This window comes from Tympanuchus pallidicinctus, unplaced genomic scaffold, assembly GCF_026119805.1.
Source record: "Tympanuchus pallidicinctus isolate F22 unplaced genomic scaffold, pur_lepc_1.0 scaffold5, whole genome shotgun sequence".
Taxonomy (NCBI): domain Eukaryota; kingdom Metazoa; phylum Chordata; class Aves; order Galliformes; family Phasianidae; genus Tympanuchus; species Tympanuchus pallidicinctus.
Window position 1 is genome coordinate 29,248,232 of NW_026294769.1, and position 18,293 is coordinate 29,266,524.

At 38.1% G+C, this 18,293-nt stretch overlaps 2 protein-coding genes across 5 annotated transcripts in view; both read left to right on the forward strand.

The window, feature by feature from the left end:
* The window catches only part of MYOM1 (myomesin 1), a 289,844-nt gene extending 277,891 nt beyond the window's left edge, over positions 1 to 11,953 (forward strand). The window contains exon 40 of the mRNA XM_052703414.1: positions 11,916 to 11,953. Within this exon, the coding sequence (XP_052559374.1) occupies positions 11,916 to 11,938 (23 nt within the window). The 3' untranslated portion in view covers positions 11,939 to 11,953. The remainder of the gene's footprint in view (positions 1 to 11,915) is intronic.
* On the forward strand, positions 38 to 16,599 carry METTL4 (methyltransferase 4, N6-adenosine). 4 transcript variants are annotated; one of them, XM_052703472.1, is made up of 9 exons: positions 38 to 161; positions 1,886 to 2,379; positions 3,203 to 3,265; positions 4,450 to 4,816; positions 6,466 to 6,535; positions 8,094 to 8,268; positions 8,479 to 8,585; positions 9,143 to 9,234; positions 14,047 to 15,363. In XM_052703472.1, exons 2-9 carry the CDS (start codon positions 1,969 to 1,971, stop codon positions 14,109 to 14,111), a joined length of 1,350 nt encoding a protein of 449 aa, XP_052559432.1. In that variant the 5' UTR covers positions 38 to 161; positions 1,886 to 1,968; the 3' UTR covers positions 14,112 to 15,363. The 4 variants fall into 4 exon arrangements, with proteins under 4 accessions (XP_052559432.1, XP_052559429.1, XP_052559431.1 ...); XM_052703469.1 differs by lacking the exon at positions 14,047 to 15,363 and adding an exon at positions 15,370 to 16,599 and having other exon boundaries at positions 39 to 161; XM_052703471.1 differs by lacking the exon at positions 14,047 to 15,363 and adding an exon at positions 15,370 to 16,598 and having other exon boundaries at positions 39 to 161; positions 9,146 to 9,234.
* The last annotated feature ends 1,694 nt before the right edge of the window (positions 16,600 to 18,293 follow it).

Below are 18,293 nucleotides of genomic sequence, written 5' to 3' on the forward strand. Positions count from 1 at the left end.
CGCGGCGCCGCAAGAGTGCGACGTCACAGCGGAGAGACGGCAGCCGAGGGATGTGGGAGTTGGGGGCGTCGCCGCTTCTGCCCGCTCAGCCTGTCGCGCTCTGCCTGGCCTGCTGCCGTACAACAAAGATGGCGGCGCTCGCTGGTGGCTGAGCGGCGTCGGTGAGTGAAAGAGCGAGAGAGTCTCTGCGCTGCGGAGCGCAGGGGGATCTGCGCCGTGCGGAGCGAGAGATCCGCGGTCTCGGGGCTTTGCAGAGGGTTCCTGAGGTCGAGCGTGGGAAGAGAGCGGCCCGCAAGGAGTGCTTCATCGTGCTAGGCTGTTCCCTGCCTGCAACGGGTTTCTCTCCTGTTAGTGAGCGCCCAGAGGAGGGCAGTAAGGGTGACGAGCGGCTGAGCTCCCTGGGTTCGTTCAGTTCGTTCAGCTGACGGGAGGCCTGATGGTGACTGCAGCTCCTCACAGGGAGCAGAGGGGCAGCGCCGAGCGCTGCTCTGTGTGACAGCGACAGGGCCCGAGGGAACGGCATGGAACTGCGTCAGAAGAGGGCAGCGGGGGGTTAAGGACAGATGCTGCACCACGGGGCGGTGGGCATGGCCCCGAGTTTCTGAAATTCAAGGAGCGTTCGGACAATGCTTTCAGACACAAGTTTTGAATTCTTGTGTGATCCTATATGGAGCTGGGCATAGGACTCAATGATCCTTGTGGGTGTCTTCCAACTCAAGATATTCTATCATCTTACGTGGCTGGAAGACGATAAGGCTCTAAAATAGAATGGCTCGAGTTGGAAGAAATTTTAAAGCCCACCCTGGCCTTGAGCACCTCCAGGGATGGGGCACCATAGCTTCTCTGCACAGCCTGCTCTAGTCTGATGCATCACTGTCCTCTGAATGAAGAATTCCTCCTAACATCTAACCTAAATCTCCTCTCCTTTAGTTTAAAACATTCCCCCTTGCCCTATCACTAGTAGACTGTGTAAAAAGTCCATTGCTCTCCTGTTTATAACCTGCCTTCAAGTACTGTGAGGCTACAATGAGGTCTCCCTGGAGACTTCTCCAAGCTGAATAAGCCCAATTTCCTCAACCTTTCTACATTAGAGAGCTGCTCCAACCCCTTGATGATCTTTGTGGTCCTCCTCTGACCTGCTCCAACAGCTCAACATCCTTCTTGTGCTGGGGGCCTGGACTTTGACACAGTACTCCAGGCAGAGTAGAGGAGGACAATCCCTTCCCCCTCCCTGCTTGCCACCTCTCTTTTGATGCAGCCCAGGACACAGTTGGCCTTCTGGGCTGCAAGAACATGCTGCTGGCTCACATCCATCTTTTTATCCACCAGGGCTCTCAAGTCCACCTCTGCAGGGCTGCTCTCAGTGAATTCTTTTCCCAGTCTGTACACATACCTGGGATTGCCCCAATGCAAATCTGGGATTGCCACGTCTCAGTTTACTTCACAGAAGGCCAGATTGCTCAATTTATTTTCTGTGACAAACTAGGATGTGATCGAGAAATACATGATAATGTGATGGCTTCCTTCAGAAGTGCATGAAGGCTGCTTATGTTTTTGCTACTGAATCCTGAGTTATGGAGTGTTACAGTATATAATTGCTAACTTTTAAAAAGAGGGTTCTTAGAACAAGTAATTCTGTGCAACATGATCTTATATAGAAAACTAACTAAAAAAAATAAATGAGCAAACAAACAAACAAAAAAAGCCAACAAACCTACCATAAAAAACTGAGTTAAGTTTCAGTGGTCCTAATAGTGAAACCAGTGTAAGCCAAGAATTTTCTGTGGTGTATCCATGGGCACAGGGAAATGTCTGTCACAGAACGGTGTTACTTTATGAAACAGTAGTGAGAAGTAATTCTTAAATAAGTATGTTACTCCCACAGGGGTAATTTGCTTCAGGAAGCCTATGTTATTACCTGCTATAGTTTCTGGGAGTTGATTTTTCTCCCTGAAGAGGGGACCTGTGATGTCTGTGGTACATCGGCTGACAGCAGGGTGGCTCCTGGACCATCTGTCTTTCATCAACCAGTGTGGCTATGAGATCTGTGATTCCTTTGCATACACTGGTGATGTCACTGCCAGTACTTCTGTCAGTTCTACTAACGATCATCCTACTTCTACATTTGCTACCACCTCTTCAAGTGATGGTCCCAGTGATGCTGTAGAAACAGAAGGTAAAACAGCAAGAACAAGATATGTATTTCGGGAAGAGTTCTTTCACATTTCCAAGGCCCATATAGCTGCAGCTCCTGAGGAACAGCTGTTGCAGGGAAGCCTTGAGTTGAGTTTCGCAGAAATGAAGGCCAGCAGCAGAGCAGAAGAACACCAAGAAGGAACCAAGTGTGGCGTCAAGGATTCTGTTGCTGTTGCTAAGAAGGTATGTTCTCCACAGTGTAGTAGCCTATGGTCATCCTTAGGTAAATAACCTGCCATTAACACTATTTCTGCTTTCTGAAGTCACATAGGAGAGCGGGTTTTCCACAAGAGATTTCAAAATGCATGGAAAATGTAAGCACTCATAATGTTATTCTGGAGTTTCTTCTGTCAGCAACTTGCATCCTATGACTCAAAAACAATTGGTTTCTTGTGAAATCTTTTGGTGGCATTGGGTTTGAGTTAAACTGTGATAATCTGTGGTTGTCCAGATTAACATGGAAAGAACAGTTTAAGTTTACTTTCAATATATAGACCATACAGTACTGTTTGTTACAGTCCTAAAACAAACAACTGGAAAATGTTACAGGTCTAAACTAACAAATCTAACCTTTGAAGACCTACTTGTTTTTCTCCTGTTACTGCACTTGGTGGCTGAACAAACACCTTCTAGAATAGACCTAAAGGAGGCCTGAATGTGAACGGAGGCACATGCTAGGTAATGTTAGATCCCTGTGCTATGAATAATAATAATACATAGCTATACATATACATACATGCTATAGCTATAGCTATACATATACATAAATGAATAATAATATAACATAGCTTTGCCACACCATCTTCAGCAGCCTAAGTATTTTGTGATCGTATTTTTGCTTACTGGCTTTATACTTGTAATAGAAAGGAATAGATAGGAAGTTTCTTCCAGTTTTAAAAGAGTTTATTTGTAATTTGGGTATGTGTGAGTATTTATTTTTTTGTTTTCATTATGGAGTAATGTTTCCCTTTTTTTTTTGTTCTTACCCTGTTTGCTCCTTCTATAGAAGCGTAAAAGAAAATGTGTGTTCAACCAAGGTGAACTGGATGCTTTAGAATACCATACCAAGGTAAGTTTGAATAGAAGATAATTTTGCAAGTATGTGATGTTTAATTTTGATCTATGTATGGAGTACAAAACACAGCTGTAAATAAGTTCTCTTCTTGTAGCTTGCTCCACTATTCCTGTTAAGACTATGCTTAAAGAAATATTTTTTCTTTCTTCACACAATAATGATTTTGTAGTAAATGTTCAGTTTGTTATGTTGCAGTGTAGGGGTCCCATAGGTATTGTTCTGAATAAGCTATGGAGTGAAGCAATGACTTCAATGAGAGAACTTTGAAGTTCAACATCAAACACGGGTTTATGAGTGAAAATATTTAAGTTAATACACTATTCAGATATCTCAAGGATTGTGCTACTACAGAAAAGAACACATTCAGGGTTTTTTGGTATTTTGTAAGAGAGTGTTTAAAAACAACCAACAAACAGACATCTTGTTGAGCATTCCTTTTTCAGGAGCTTTAGAAACAATAATAAGTATTTGAAACCTGTGTTAGAAACTACAGAATCTGGCAATAAAGCTGTTCTAAATGAGCAAAAATTCACTGATAGGTAAACCTCATAAATGCTCAGCAATTTGAGAATTAGGTAGGTCTCTGTGTTCTGTATAGGGAATGTTGCTGAAGAAGTGAGTGTGCGTACAGATCCAAGAATCTTGGCATTATTATTTGCGAAACGTGTTATTTTAAAAAATTGCAGAACCAGTTTTTAGTAATGTAATTTGGTTTACATGCATACATGATACTGACTTTGAAAGCAAATTAAAACATACTGGTTTTAGATCTGGGTATATACTCAATCAAAGTTATACTTGTGGACTAAGTTAAACTTCAAGTTAACTGTTGACATTGCCTTGAAATTTGTTTGTTTAGATCAGTAATATTCTGCCACTATCATCTGTGAAAGCTTTCATTCTGCAGTCTGCCTTTCTCTAGACTTCTGACTATTGCCACTTTGCCAAAAGAAAACAGACAAAAAAACCCCCACCATACGTTAGCATGCCATCAGTATTATGCACAAATAGCTCTTCAGGTGATGGTTGTGGTGTTTGGCAAGGATTTTTCTCCCACTGCAGGTTGAAGATGTTTTGATTTCTGTTTCATTTCCTGATGTTACTATGCGTATACTCAAAAGATTATTTCTCTCTCTTTTTGTCTTGTTTTGTTTTTCTTCTCCTCTTTATGATCACAGATCAGAAAATTCATTTGGGAAGGCACTTTGCATTTAGTCCAAGAGGGACTCAAAAGTGGTTTTCTTCATCGTGCTGCTGCAGCACCCAGTTGTGGGAAGAATGTTGTTCCTGGACACGTTGACTGTGGGTTGGCTGAATTATGTGAAATGGCAAAGCAATTTCCAGCTGTAAATGATGGTGATCATCAAGCTGTGAATGTGCTAGATGATGAAACCACCACTCCAGAGCACGACCTGCTTTCATGTGTTACAGAGAACAACTCAAACTGTGCAAAGATAGTTGTATTAATGGGACAGAAGTACTTGGTGCCACCGAAGAGCAGTTTCCTTTTATCTGATATTTCATGTTTACAACCCCTGCTGAACTGTAAGTATCTTTAGTCTTCTTTAGAATAGGGATAGACTATTCCCTATCTGAAGAATCTATCCCTTCTTTCCTGCCTTAGAAGGCTGGTTAATGTCAAAATATCTAAGGACTCAGTGAACTGTTTTCTAACATAGAGCATCATGCTGATAATGCTACTGCAAGCTTTCAAAGTGGCATTTGTAACTTTGTGCAGACAGGTGAAGGTTTTCAAAGGAATCCTCAGTGGAGTTAGGAATGCATGTCATGGGGAGGCTCCAAGAGGCTCCAATAAAAATCTCAGCCATTGCATTTTTACATGAAACAGAATGCAGCAGTTGTTAAGCATATTCTGAGCCACAGTGGATCTAGAAGTCAAGTAAATGCATTGAATTGGAAATAAACTATAATATATAATGGTTTGGGTTGGAGGAGACACTAGAGACCATCCATTTCCAACCCCCTACTATGAGCAGGATTGCCACCCAGCAGCTCAGCTGGGCCCAGGGCTCCATGTAACCTGGCTTCCAGGGATGGGGCACCCACAGCTTCTCTGTCAGCCTGTTCAGTGCCTCACCACCCTCTGGGTAAAGAGTTTCTTCCTAATATGTAATCTAAATCACCCCTGTTTAGTTTAAAGCCATTTTTTCTGTGTCTTACCACTACACTCTCTAATCTTCATCTAATCTTCATCTAATCTCCATCTTCAGCTTTCTTTTAGGCCACCTTTAGGTACTGGTAGGCTGCAAAGCCTTCTCTCCTCCATGCTAAATAACCCCAGCTCCCTCGGCCTTTCTTCATAGGAGAGGCGATCCGGCTGCTAAATGAGAAGTATTTCTTGCTGGCTAGGGTCAGTCCATTGTGAGGACAACGCCTCCAATGTTAATAAAGGAATAAGATGTAAAGGACATTAAATGTTAAATTGTTGTTCTCACTAGCTATTTAAACAATTAGTATCAGGCTCAATAAAGGAAGGAGTATGTTGCCTGGGAAGAATAACATTAGAGAGTCCTTCTTTTTCATGGATGTGTTCTGTATCTTCTCCCATTAACGTAAACCCAACTTCTGCCTCAGTTCCCTTCCTATTGCCCACTAATTTCCATTTCTTACTCTGGGTCTGGCTCTGTCTGTTAACATGTAGTAGTGTAAAACAGTTTTCCAAGACTGGTTCATAGCTCTGCATGTGCAAATTGGCCAGCTGAAGGATCACACAAGGACGGAAAACTTCAAGGATTCAAGGGTACAGCCGTTCTCTCAGCTGAGTGCCTTATTACATAGCTTCTTTCAGGAAGCTTGGAGAAATTTTAATGTCTTGGAGACTGGCACTGTATGAGGTTTTTGTTTTAAACTCCCCAAGAGGTTTGACATTTCTTGGAGGTATTGAATCCAGCACAAGTCACAGAAACATCCTTTTCTTGGGTAATCAGCCTAGGAATCTGAGAAGTATATGATTATCTCAAGTGTTTAAACTTTTGTTTCATTATTTGGGGAAAAAAAGAAAAAAGGAACACTTGCAGTTTTGCTGCCTCGTTAGCTTTTTAAATATTGTCTGTATTTAGGTAGCTAAACCCTTATCAATTTTAACTAGTACTTTTAATTTTAACTTTAAACTTTTAAATTAATGAATTTACTGGTTTCTTTACTAAATTAGTTTTGTGTAATTTTTTTCCCAGACAAGAAAAAGTATGATGTAATTGTGGTCGATCCGCCATGGGAGAACAAATCTGTTAAAAGGAGTAACAGGTAAACTTTATTATGAAATTACCTTGTCGTCTCTGTTTACAATGGGTAATTTACATTTTAATTTACTGTTGCAATTCAAGACTGATGTAACCATAGTTGTAGCCTAAGCTAGCAAATACTTTGATGCATGCCAAAGTCTGAAAGTTCAACTCTAAAATTGTCTCAGGAATTTCAGTGAAATGACTTGGAAACTTTTAATACAAAATATTTGCAAGGCTATATCTTAAATTAAATTTGGAGAAGAGAAGGCTCTGGGGAGACCTCACTGTGGCCTTCCAAAGGGGTATAAACAGGAGGGAGAACGAATGTTTACAAGGATGGATAGTGATAGGACAAAGGGGGATGGTTTTGAATTGAGACAAAGGAGATTTAAGTTAGATACTGGGAGGAATTTTTTCACACAGATGGTGGTGATGCACTGGAACAGGTTGCCCAAGGAGGTTGTGGATGCCCCATCTCTGGAGGCATTCAAGGCCAGGCTGGATGTGGCTCTGGGCAGCCTGGTCTGGTTGGTGACCCTGCACATAGTAGGGGTTTGAAACTGGATGATCTTTGTGGTCCTTTTCAACCCAGGTCATTCTATGATTCTATGAAATTACCTCATTAATGAAAGAATGCTATTTTTCTGTACTTCTGAGGAAGGCTTGAAGCTAACTGTTTGGTATGGCCCAGATCAGACAGATGCTCATTTGAAATTAATAGTTATTATTAATACTACATAAAGATAGACAAAAAATTTCTAAGGCTGAGGTCCAATTAAGAAGTTTTAGGGTTTTTGGTTTTTTTTTTTGAGCTTTATTCTGATGAATAGAATAAAGTGATAATGCAGCAGTAAAATCCTCAAGTGCAGTAGGAACTTTGTGAGTACTGTACTTTATGAAGTCATTAACTTAGAGTTTTATGGGCCTCTTTCTCCTCTGAGTAACATTAAGTTTCTGCCAGTGGAGCTCCCTTGATTACCACAGAATTGCATCCATGTGAAAGGAGGCTGAAAAGAAAATAGAGCCTTGTAACTTTCTAGAATAATATCTACTGTAACTTCTTAAGCTTCTTAGGAAGATCTAATTTGTAGATAGAGATTGGTTAGTATATATATTACTTTAAAAGCCCTACAGAAACCTCTAGGGAGTCAGTTAAACTCATTCAAATACATTGGTTTTTTTTTACCAATATAAGTTTCTCCTAGGAAAATTTTAGACATGAAATTCACAGACATGAATTAGCCAACTATACCCTCTCTCCCACGCAAAATAAAACCAGAAGGCAGCTTCAACGCTGTCGTTAGTTGCTGAGTTCATTATCTTGTGGATGGCTAAAGAAGATACATAGTTAAAGGTTCTGCTCAGTAAAACTTAAGTAAACAGAGTAATGATTTCATATCAGAATCCAGTGGATCTGTCCACTGGGTGTCACTCTGGGCCTATTTTTTTATGACTTTCTATGCTGACAGAAGGTATTTCTTTAAACGTTTTGGCTGTGTAATTTCCTTGTTTTTGTTGCTTTGCAATTTTATTATGTGGTGTATGCTAACTTGCTTTCTCACTGTATTGGTATACAGATACAGCTACTTGTCTTCGTGGCAAATCAAGCAGATTCCTGTATCAGCACTAGCTGCTCCAGATTGTCTTGTTGTCACATGGGTGACTAACAGACAGAAGCACTTACGTTTTGTTAAGGATGAACTTTATCCACATTGGTCTGTGAAAACACTTGCTGAGTGGCACTGGGTAAAAGTAAGTTCTTTGTATTATTGCTTTCTTGGCAACTGAGGGGTCTTTCAATATGGCACTTCATAGTTCTATAAATTGTCTATCTATTTTGATGTGCTTTTGTATTTGAAAGGTATGGTGTTGTCAATATCTTCCTTTTTATCAGATGGTGTCTTGCTGGGAAAATTGGATTTGAAAATCTTCCACTGTGTATTTCTAACTCCTCTGTGTCAGATTACTAGATACGGAGAATTTGTATTGCCTTTGGATTCTTTCCACAAAAAGCCCTATGAAGTTCTTATACTGGGGAGAGTTCAAGGAAACATAAAGGAAGCCCTAAGGTATGCCAGGCTATGGTAATTTTTATTTGAGGCTGCTAGGATTCTACTTACTGGTGTGTCATCTGTCCATAATACAATATAGTGTTCCCAGATCTCCTTTTAGCATCATCTTTATCTGATTTTGAACCTAAAAATGGCCTCACTTGCTTTAGGGAGTGCTTTAGTAAGATGAAAGGGTGGAATCTTTTTGTCTGTTCCTTATGTCTATCTGTGTTGGAGAACTGGCTCAAGTAAGAGGTGTGGGCTTCCTTTGCTGGTAGGTTCTGTTTGATCCCAAGTCTTTAGAATAAGCTGAAGCCATTTTTGGCTGCTGATGGAAACAACAACTATGTTGTTTGTTCTTGATGGCTTTGTGTGGCCATTGTTAATTGTGTTTTGTCTCAATTCTTAATTGTTTTGGAACCCCTCTTTTACATATCATCAGGGAGCAACATTCAGTTTCCCTTAGGCTTTTGTGAAGTTTGAATGTGAATAAACACTCTTACCTCCTATCTCAAGTATCAGAGAATTGTGTATGTATCATTCTCATACTTTGTTTCTTGTTCTGGTTTGTACAACAGGAAATCTGAAGATGTTCTTCCAGTTCCAGAACATAAGTTAATTGTCAGCATACCCTGCAGTCTACATTCACATAAGCCCCCCCTCACTGGTATGTTTTTGTTGATTTGTTGTGTTTCTGTGGGGTGTTTGGTTTGGGCATCTGAGATGATGTTAAGCATCTGAGCCAAAATGAGATATCTTTATAAATGATGCATCTTAATTTCTCATATGCTGAGCAATTGTGCCCACCAGGACCTGTGATTCCTCAACATTTCTAAAAATGCTTTTAGGCACCTAAGGTCTGAAAAAGAAAATCACTGTAAAAAGTAGAACTTTGTGGATAATTGTGTGAATATTCTGAGTAAAAATGAAGTAATTGAACTACATTTTTCTACACTTGCTTTTGAAATCCTGCAGGAACAAATTATAAATGATGTATTTATTAAGTTATCCCAAAGGATGTAAAGCTCCTGTGGTGGTGGCTGTGAACTTCTGGAACATACAAGATGAGATATCTTCTACTTACCTAATAAAAACAGAAAGAGAAAATGTTTCTATTTCTGCATTAGTTGCTTATACACCTGCAGTGCAGTTCTGCCTTTAAATCTATAATGTGAATCATTTAAAAACTGTTAACAGTAGGCAACAAAGAAGGCATACCCTGTTTATTTCCAGGGGGCTGCATTAATTTGCTGAAATTGATGCAGTAGCTCCCAGCTAGCCAGTTAGCATTTGGATGAATCATTTAAACTTTTCAAGATTTAGTTCAAAAGATCAGAAGACTTCTGCATCATGCAGATTTTGCACATTATTCCAGAGAAAAACTTCCTTTTGTCAATAGATTCTTTCATTATTACAGCACTCGAGTGCCTTACTATTATATGGCAAGAAAATTACTTACTTCCTCTTGCAAAAATAGTTTCATCCTTCCCGAGGGGAAAACTCACAATGTACCTATAGATATTACTGGTAAACGTGGTTCAGTGTAATCACATCAGAAAACTCAGGCAGAAGAAATGCATGCTGCATTGGAAAGGCATCACTGGCCTGTTCCCTCCATTGTGCTGATGTGCTTTCTTTTCTTGGTTCCCAAGGAACAGAATTACTTCAGTTAGGATGCTCATCTGAATGATGGTTGCACTTCCAGGAAGGCTTTGAAATTTATGTTTGGGGATTGTATTTGTTATTAAATCAAAACATACTTTTTATATATATATATATATATATATATATATATTTGGGTTAGCTTTACTTGAAAAGAGCAATTCTAGGAAGCATCTGTTTGCAATTCTGAAGCTACATCCTTAACAATTATGACTACAGCAGGAAGTATGTGTGTTGATTTAAGCTAATGGGTGGCAGAGCAGTGATTTGTGAGGCAGCCACCTAGGGAAAACCTTTTCAGAAAACCAATACTTCAGCAACACACTCAGACATGATCAGAAAATGTCTGATATATCCAGGGCTGAAAAGCAGCAGTTTGTGTACACACTGTAGAGAATTCTAGCATCAGATGGTCCTCAGAGCTCTTCTTTTCTGTGGTGCAGAATCTAGAAACTGTATTAAGTCTTTATAATTGATGATCCTGAATGGGTTTTGAAAGAAATTGTCTACCAATTTTTATGTATTTCTTGAATCTTTACATGATTGATTTTGATACCATTGTGCTGTATTCATGTTTCTATTTGAGGAATAAATTTGCTATCAACCAAAATCAGTGGTTTTTACAGTTCCTATAAAACTACGTGTGTATGTACAGTATTGGCAGCTTCATTGAGAACAGGCTTATGGAATGAAAAGGTAGACTAGTGGCTGTTGATTTGTCTTCAATATTCTTAAAGGGTATTGCTTTCATGATCAGGCAGTATTCTCAAGTGGCCAGTAGAGAGCAGTTGAGCTACATGCTAAAATAGTTTAGAAGCAATTTAAGCAGAAGCAGAGATTTGGCAATGGGGGAGAAGGACACTTGATGAGTCACACACGTTCTTTATGCTTTGTTTAAGAAGTAACAAAGCCAAAAATATTATTATTTACTGATGCTGTCTGGCACTTTATTTCTAGTTACTACTGTAAAGGCTGTACGTTCCTACATATGTAGCCACTTAATGACTTATTGTAACAGTTTCTCTCTCTGGGGGAAGAGGAAGATGTAAATTAAAGTAAGCCATCAAAAAAGAGATGTTTGGGTTCCTGCAGTGCATTTAACTATGAAATTGTGACTGTAGGGGTTTTGGGTGATGCATGTGCTGTGTTCAGTTCTTAGAGCTTTCATATATAATTGTAAGTGTACTTAAACAGCTTTATGCAAATGTGTTAAAATGAAATTTTATCACTCTTGGTTTTGATTCAAATAACAGCGGGTTTTCTTTCTAATTCTATTCGCTACTGCTCTTTAAGACTTAAATGATACTTTGCATAGAGATGATATAAAAGAAGGTTGGACTTTTTTTCCTTTTTCTGTTTTAGAGATTCTTCATGTTATAGGCATTTCTCCTCTAGTATGTAGCATGTACATTTATTGTTAAAAAACTTAATTGCCAAATAGGAGTATGCCTAAAAACATTAGCATTAATTATTGGCTGTGTTCTAGCTGCTTTGCAGATCTTCAGCAGAAGCACGCAGAGGAAAATCTTGGAAACTTACTTCTTCTGTAGCAACTCTATGACTTGTGAGGCTATTAGGAAAGTGGAAATAGAAACAGACAGCATTTACTTCTACCCTCTTCTGGTAGACTAATCAATGGGTACATCAAAATCTAGCTTAAACAGACAGTTTAGGAAAGATACAGAGATATTAAGCCATCTTTGCCTTGAGTTTCTCATCCTTTTTTCTGGTCTTTTTCTAGACAAATCAGGCAATAAGGGCCTCTGCTTTGCAAAATTTTGAAGGCTTACGATGAAATGAGTTCAATTATGTGTGGGCTGTGCTGTGTATGGCTCACAAATCAGACAGTAAAAAGCCAGTAAAATCATTTTCACCTTATTTATCCAATTTGCTGTGCAGAATTTATTGTTTAGGTAATGGAAGTTGAAAAGAGAAGGGGAAGCTGTTGCTTGTTTCAAAAATGGTTCCTTCTTTTTCTCATGTAAATGATTTTACAGCATGCATCTTGGATAATGTGTGCCATCAAGAATAAAACCAGTGTTATACCTACAAGCTGGCTTTGTGCTAGCTTTCTGGGCATTAGATGGCCACGTATAGATACCTGAGTTGCACCTGCAGTGTTTGACATCTGCAGATAATGAAGAATAATCTATTTATTGTCTATTTAAGCTGCTTTTTGTCAGCTATAAGCACAGAGAAGTAATTGTTAAAAATTAAAAAATATCTGTCCCTACTGTAGAAAAATGAACATTTAGTTTTTCTGCTGATGTAGATCCTCTAATCTGTTTTCAGGAAGAACTTGAGTTTGCTGAAGGGATGGAAGTTAGATCCATATGTGCTGAGTTAGTCTTTTGGTGGTATAAAGGCCGTAAAAGACTAACAAAGAGGTTATAATTCATACCAGAAGATGTGAAAACTTGGTGCTCAAGGGAACCAGTGTAATAAGATCTCATGCCAGCAAAATACAGCCATATTATTGCCCTCTTGATATGCTAATTTCCCTTGCAGTGAAGACTACTGCTTGATGTGATTATGTAAATGCCACATCCAAGCAATGAAGAATCATACTATAATGTAATCTTGTATTATATGTAATCTGTCTCTGTAATTTGTTTTTTCAAAAACACTTTGTACAGAAAGACCTTCTCTCGGGGAATGTGAGTGAGGAAGATTCTTGGGACTTCCAGTTGAAATTCTGTGACCAAGTTGTTCAAAAGATTGGCACAGTCTTCTGGATCCTTTGGAACTGGCCATTTTTTGGCTACCTCTATTTTTTTTTTTTTTGCTTCTGGCAAACCAGTCTGCTGTGAGTCTTAGCTGAATCAACTAAGTATGCTTTTCAAATTTTTCTCTTAGGCATGGAAGTTTTTGGTGTTTAGTGGTACCTGCTTCTGACTTACTGGCCTAAGTGCTGTGATGACGTTTGTAATCTGTGCCTTTTAAGAACAAATTTCAAAACTTGTTATGTGCTATTAGTGAAGTTTTGTCACCTAGATCATTCTTTCCTCTGCTTAGCATAAAGCAGTTCTATTTTATTTTTATCTGAAGAAGAAAAAATAATCATATAATGCCTGGACTCTGCAGTAAGCTCTGCGGGATCTTACGCGCGTTTGGGTCAAAATAATAATATCCTACAGCTGTTAGATTTGCTCCCAGAGAGTTTATCAAAAGCTTTGGATTTGCATTCCACAGTCTCTCCCTTCTCTTCCATGGAAAAAGTACATCCTTCTGCACCATGGGCCTTCTTAGATAATGGGAAGAATAGATTTTTGGAAGACCTTTGTTAAAATGTTGGCAGCAGGTTGTGCGTAAGAAATCCTTAATGAAATAGAGCATGGAAAAATAATAATATGTTTTACCACATAATTAAAAGAAAATTTTGCAAAATGATACAAAAGCAGCTTCTCTGAAGTGGTGTGACACTAAACAACAGTATTCAGAGCAAGAAGTTTTCTATCAGAATGTACATGTTTTCAGACTCTTCTCCGCAGAAGTTAATTTGTATAAGGATTTTAGCTTCCCTGTAAAAGGAATAGGCTTTTAGATCAGGATTCCTGCTGATAGCTGTCTTTTTATAGATTGAAAGTTACTTTGATGATAATCTATATGAAATACTCTTTTCACATTTGTTAAAGATTGGAAGAACGAAAACAAATTTATAGGCTGTACCAAAATATAAGAATGTTGGAAAATGCCCATTACAAAATATTTAAGGAAGTTTTGAGTGGATTGAAGCTTTGGATTGTATAGGTAGAGAATGCATTTGGGATTCATGAACGCTGATTAGAATGTGAGGTGGATATTTATCTTTCTGCAGCAGGACCAATCCATGACAAGAGCATCCGAGGATTCACACAGGGAGTCTGTGACTGGCAGACTTGATACAAAAAGTCAGAACTTGGTTTGAACCCAAAAAAGCATTCTCTCTCATGCTTTGATGTATGCTACTTGGATACATTTCTGCTTTCTGATATGAGTCATGTCTGAACAGATCAAATCAAACAATACAGAGTTTATGAACTGTACTTTTAAGCTACGGAAATTCAGAAACTTCAAGAAGGAACAGGAGTGAGCGAGATATACTTTGGATAAAGAAATAGTTTATTAGCTTTTGTTCTTTCAGCCTCAGTCATAAAAATGCAAACTTAAGATGTAATTTTATTATAAATCTTTTTTTCAGTCTTTTTGCCTCCTTTGTGTCTTTTGCATTCCTTTAGCCTTTGCTTTTCCTTTGGACATTTTTGCATGTACTATTTTGTGGCTATTTCCTGAAACCTAGTTAAGAATTTCTTTGACCCATCCACAAACTAAATGGCTCTGTATAACAAGTGACACATTTAGTAATCAAGTGTTTGCAATAGAATTTCTCAAGTGAAATGCTATAACCAATGTCTTTTTCTGCCACTTGGAGAATAATCATAATCATTGACACAGTTGATGTTAGGGACAGGCATCTGTTTAGATACAGGCAGCAAATAAACACAATGAATTTGAGATTTATATTGCTGAATGAAAGAAGGCAGTTATATACAGGTTTCTTTTGTTGATAAATTGCTATTTGGGGAGAAAAAGATGTCCCTCCATTTTTATAGCCCTTCTAATGTCTGCTTATTTAAACTGGTGTTTCTTTTACAACAATTTTCATCAAAAATTGGTTTTATCTCCTTTAAGATGCAGAGCAAAAGAGCATGATCTTAATCAAGGAAGGTGTCTGTCTGTTTATTTATAGAAATGTTGCCCTCGTGATGCAGGAGCCAATTGAGCCTGTAGGAAGTGTTTTGTGGATATTTCCAAAAAATTTAGAACTTTCCCATGTAGATAATGGAATAAATCCTCATTCTCTTTCTCTAAATGAAAACCAATAAATCAAGGCCGTTAAAGGCCTTGACAGTATTGTTTAGGATCTCAAGGGCACTCATTTTAAATGACTTTCTCGCTACAAATGGTCCAGTTGTTTGATTAAACCCTTAGAATTAATTTAGTCTCTTTTATTTTTTCAATGAAACATTCCATCTCTCATTTGCTGTCAGCACTGGGGAGATTTTATTTATTTTTGTGTTTATTATTACTGTTGTTGTTTGTACCTTTGTCATTGTTATCCTCATCTTTTTTTTTGTTTTGTTTTTCTTATCTTGCACAGCGGTTCTGGCAGAGTTTATCAAGCCAGATGTGGAGTGCTTGGAGCTGTTTGCTCGCAACCTGCAGCCTGGCTGGACCAGCTGGGGAAATGAGGTTCTGAAGTTTCAGCACATTGATTATTTCACTCTTCTGCGGAATGAAAACTAACTTTGTTCTTGTGGCTTAATTCTGAAATTCATCCTTCTTAGCAAGCTCTGGAGCTTGCTTTTCTTCTGGTTGGTGCACTCAGAAATGAAACCAACTGCACTTCAGTTGCAATTCTTGCAGTGACAATATCTGTTTGATAGCATCTGTATCTATACAAGCTGCTCCTCTTCTTTGAAGATCTTGGAATAGTTAAAGACTTGTGTTAGCGGGCAAGTACATCCCTATTTCTTTTTTTTTTCCTTTTTTTTTTATAAGAAAAAACTTCAGGAAAAGAAAGATATTCTCATTAAGGCTATCATAAATGTAAGCATCATAAGTACTCCATAACACTTGTAATGAGTTATTTTTACAGTGATCATGTATTATTTTTAAGGACAGGCAAGCAAACTAATAGGTTCACATTACAAATATTTCCTGAAAGACGATTGGTCTTTGCAAAACAGTGGATTTGAAACTGAAATAATTATGAAGACAGTGTTTTCTCCTGCATATTTGCATCTGCCTGTCTACCTTGTAAGTCTGTGAGTTGTAAATGGGCACATTCTTCTAAAACATTCAACAATTACATCTTTCTGTGGATAGTGTTAATTCTCTGAATACGCTGTAAATGATAAAGTCTCAACCATCTCACAATTTCTAGATACTAAGCTGTTAGATTTAACTAAACTAACTGAAATGACTTAACTGAAATTTTAACAAAATTTAAGTATGTTATAAATTTTCTTTTCTTACATTCTTGAAAGAGTAAAAAGTGCATTACATTTTTCAGCTTAACTAAAGATCATATTTCCTTAGTAATAGTATATTTTTGTGTCCTTTGCTGCACATCAACTTGCTTTGAAAAGGAAAAATTAAAAAATAGAGCTTCATTAAGTCTCTTTCCTCATTTGTGGCTGTACAGGCAGAGCAGCTGGACGATCTGCTTTTCCTGACAGCAAACTCCTTTGTTCTGTTTATAATGGGGAGCAAAATGCACTACACCCTTCTTTTCGTATTTTTACGTTCATTACACTTTTTGTAATCTTTGCTGTTACGGTTTTAAATTTAAACTTCAAATGTCAATTGATTTGTTTTTTTTAATTTTATAATAAAAATTAAAATAAAAACTTGTCAGTGTCTTATTAGCAGGCCCAATTTCTGTATTACCACTGTTTTTTGTTTTTTTTTTAAACTATTGCATCAATAGAATTGACAAAAAAAGAAACACACATATATATATTTGTTTGTGTATATATATATGTGTGTGTGTGTGTGTGTGTTTGTGTGTGTGTGTAACTAACTTAAACATATATTCACCTCTTCTCCCAGGCAAGGAGCAGGACATGGGGAAATGGCCGCAAGTTGTATCAGAGGAGGTTTAGATTAGACATAAGGAAGAACTTCTTCTCTCAGAGAGTGGTCAGGCACTGGAATGGCTGCCCAGGGAGGTGGTGGAGTCGCCGTCCCTGGCAGTGATCAAGTGGCATCTGGACAACGTGCTGCGTGATGTGGTTTAGTGCTTGTGATGGCAATGGTGATGAGGAGACGGTTGGACTGGATGATCTTATAGGTCATTTTCAACCTTGTGATTCTATGATTCTATGATTCTGTGTTTACTTATGTTTAAGTAAACAGTGTGTCAGTGAAGGTAGATGCCTGGAAGAGCACTCCTTGCTGCATGATTTTCGATTTTAAACTGTCAGTATATAAGCACCTTACTTTAAAACTATAGGGGATAGGAAGGTTCCTTACTTGATTTCCATTTTATAAGACATTACCTGGGAACTCAGAAACTCCAGGTGGGAAGAATTCCCCTTCCTTAACGTAAGGTTTGTCTCATCAAGAATCAAATGAATGCATGACCCTTAAATACAGAACAAATCTTGTTTGTATGTTTTGTTTTTCCATTGTACTCTGTAAAGCCACACAAGAAATTGCAGTAGTGTCTGTTCTACAACCACTACTATGAATGGCTCCAGACTACCTTTTAATTGCAAATAAAAGACACTGGCTGAACAGTCTTGGAGATGAGTAAGCTACCTTTCTTCCTCTGTGAGCCAAGCAGCAGAACTCTTCTAAAGGAATGACGTTCTTCAAGCCTGTTAAGAATGGATGACCTATTTAATCTGTCTTTCTTGAGGTATCCCTTTACAAGTTGCAGACTTCTGGCCCTTTTGCTATCTTCTTTGCAATCTTCTAAGAGTTTAGTACATCTTGTTGGTTTGTTGCCAGCTCAGAAATCTCATGATAGTATTAGCAGCTATTAATTTTGAGGTCATCTTTTAAGCATAATTATTGATCTGTTGTGCTTAATTCATAACTGAAATAGTCTTTGTTTCTAGATGTTTTAAAAAAAACGTAGCTGTCCTCAGTCAAACATCAGATCTTTCAGTGTCGGTGGTATGGTTCCTCTGAGGCACAATACAAAGCACACTGATGAATCAGTGAAGAGTGGTCTGCTAATATAAAAGGACAATTTAAGACCAAATCAAATTTCTTTTATAAAAGAATGATGTTATCCATATTAATGGCTTTATATTACTTTCATAGTTGAAATCTGTCCTCTCTTGTCTCAAGCGCTGTATAAAAAAGGAAACCTGCTTCTGTAAAGGGGATACAGACTTGTTAAAAATGATGAAAGAGCAAGAGAGAAGGACAAAGGAATACAAGGTAGTGATGAGGTGCTGAAGTGAATTTGCTAAGTTGCGGCCCGGGTATTATGCACATCTTCAATACTTCTATGAAATCACAGGTTTCCTACCTTCTAAAAATAGAATAAAATATATATAAAGCCTATTC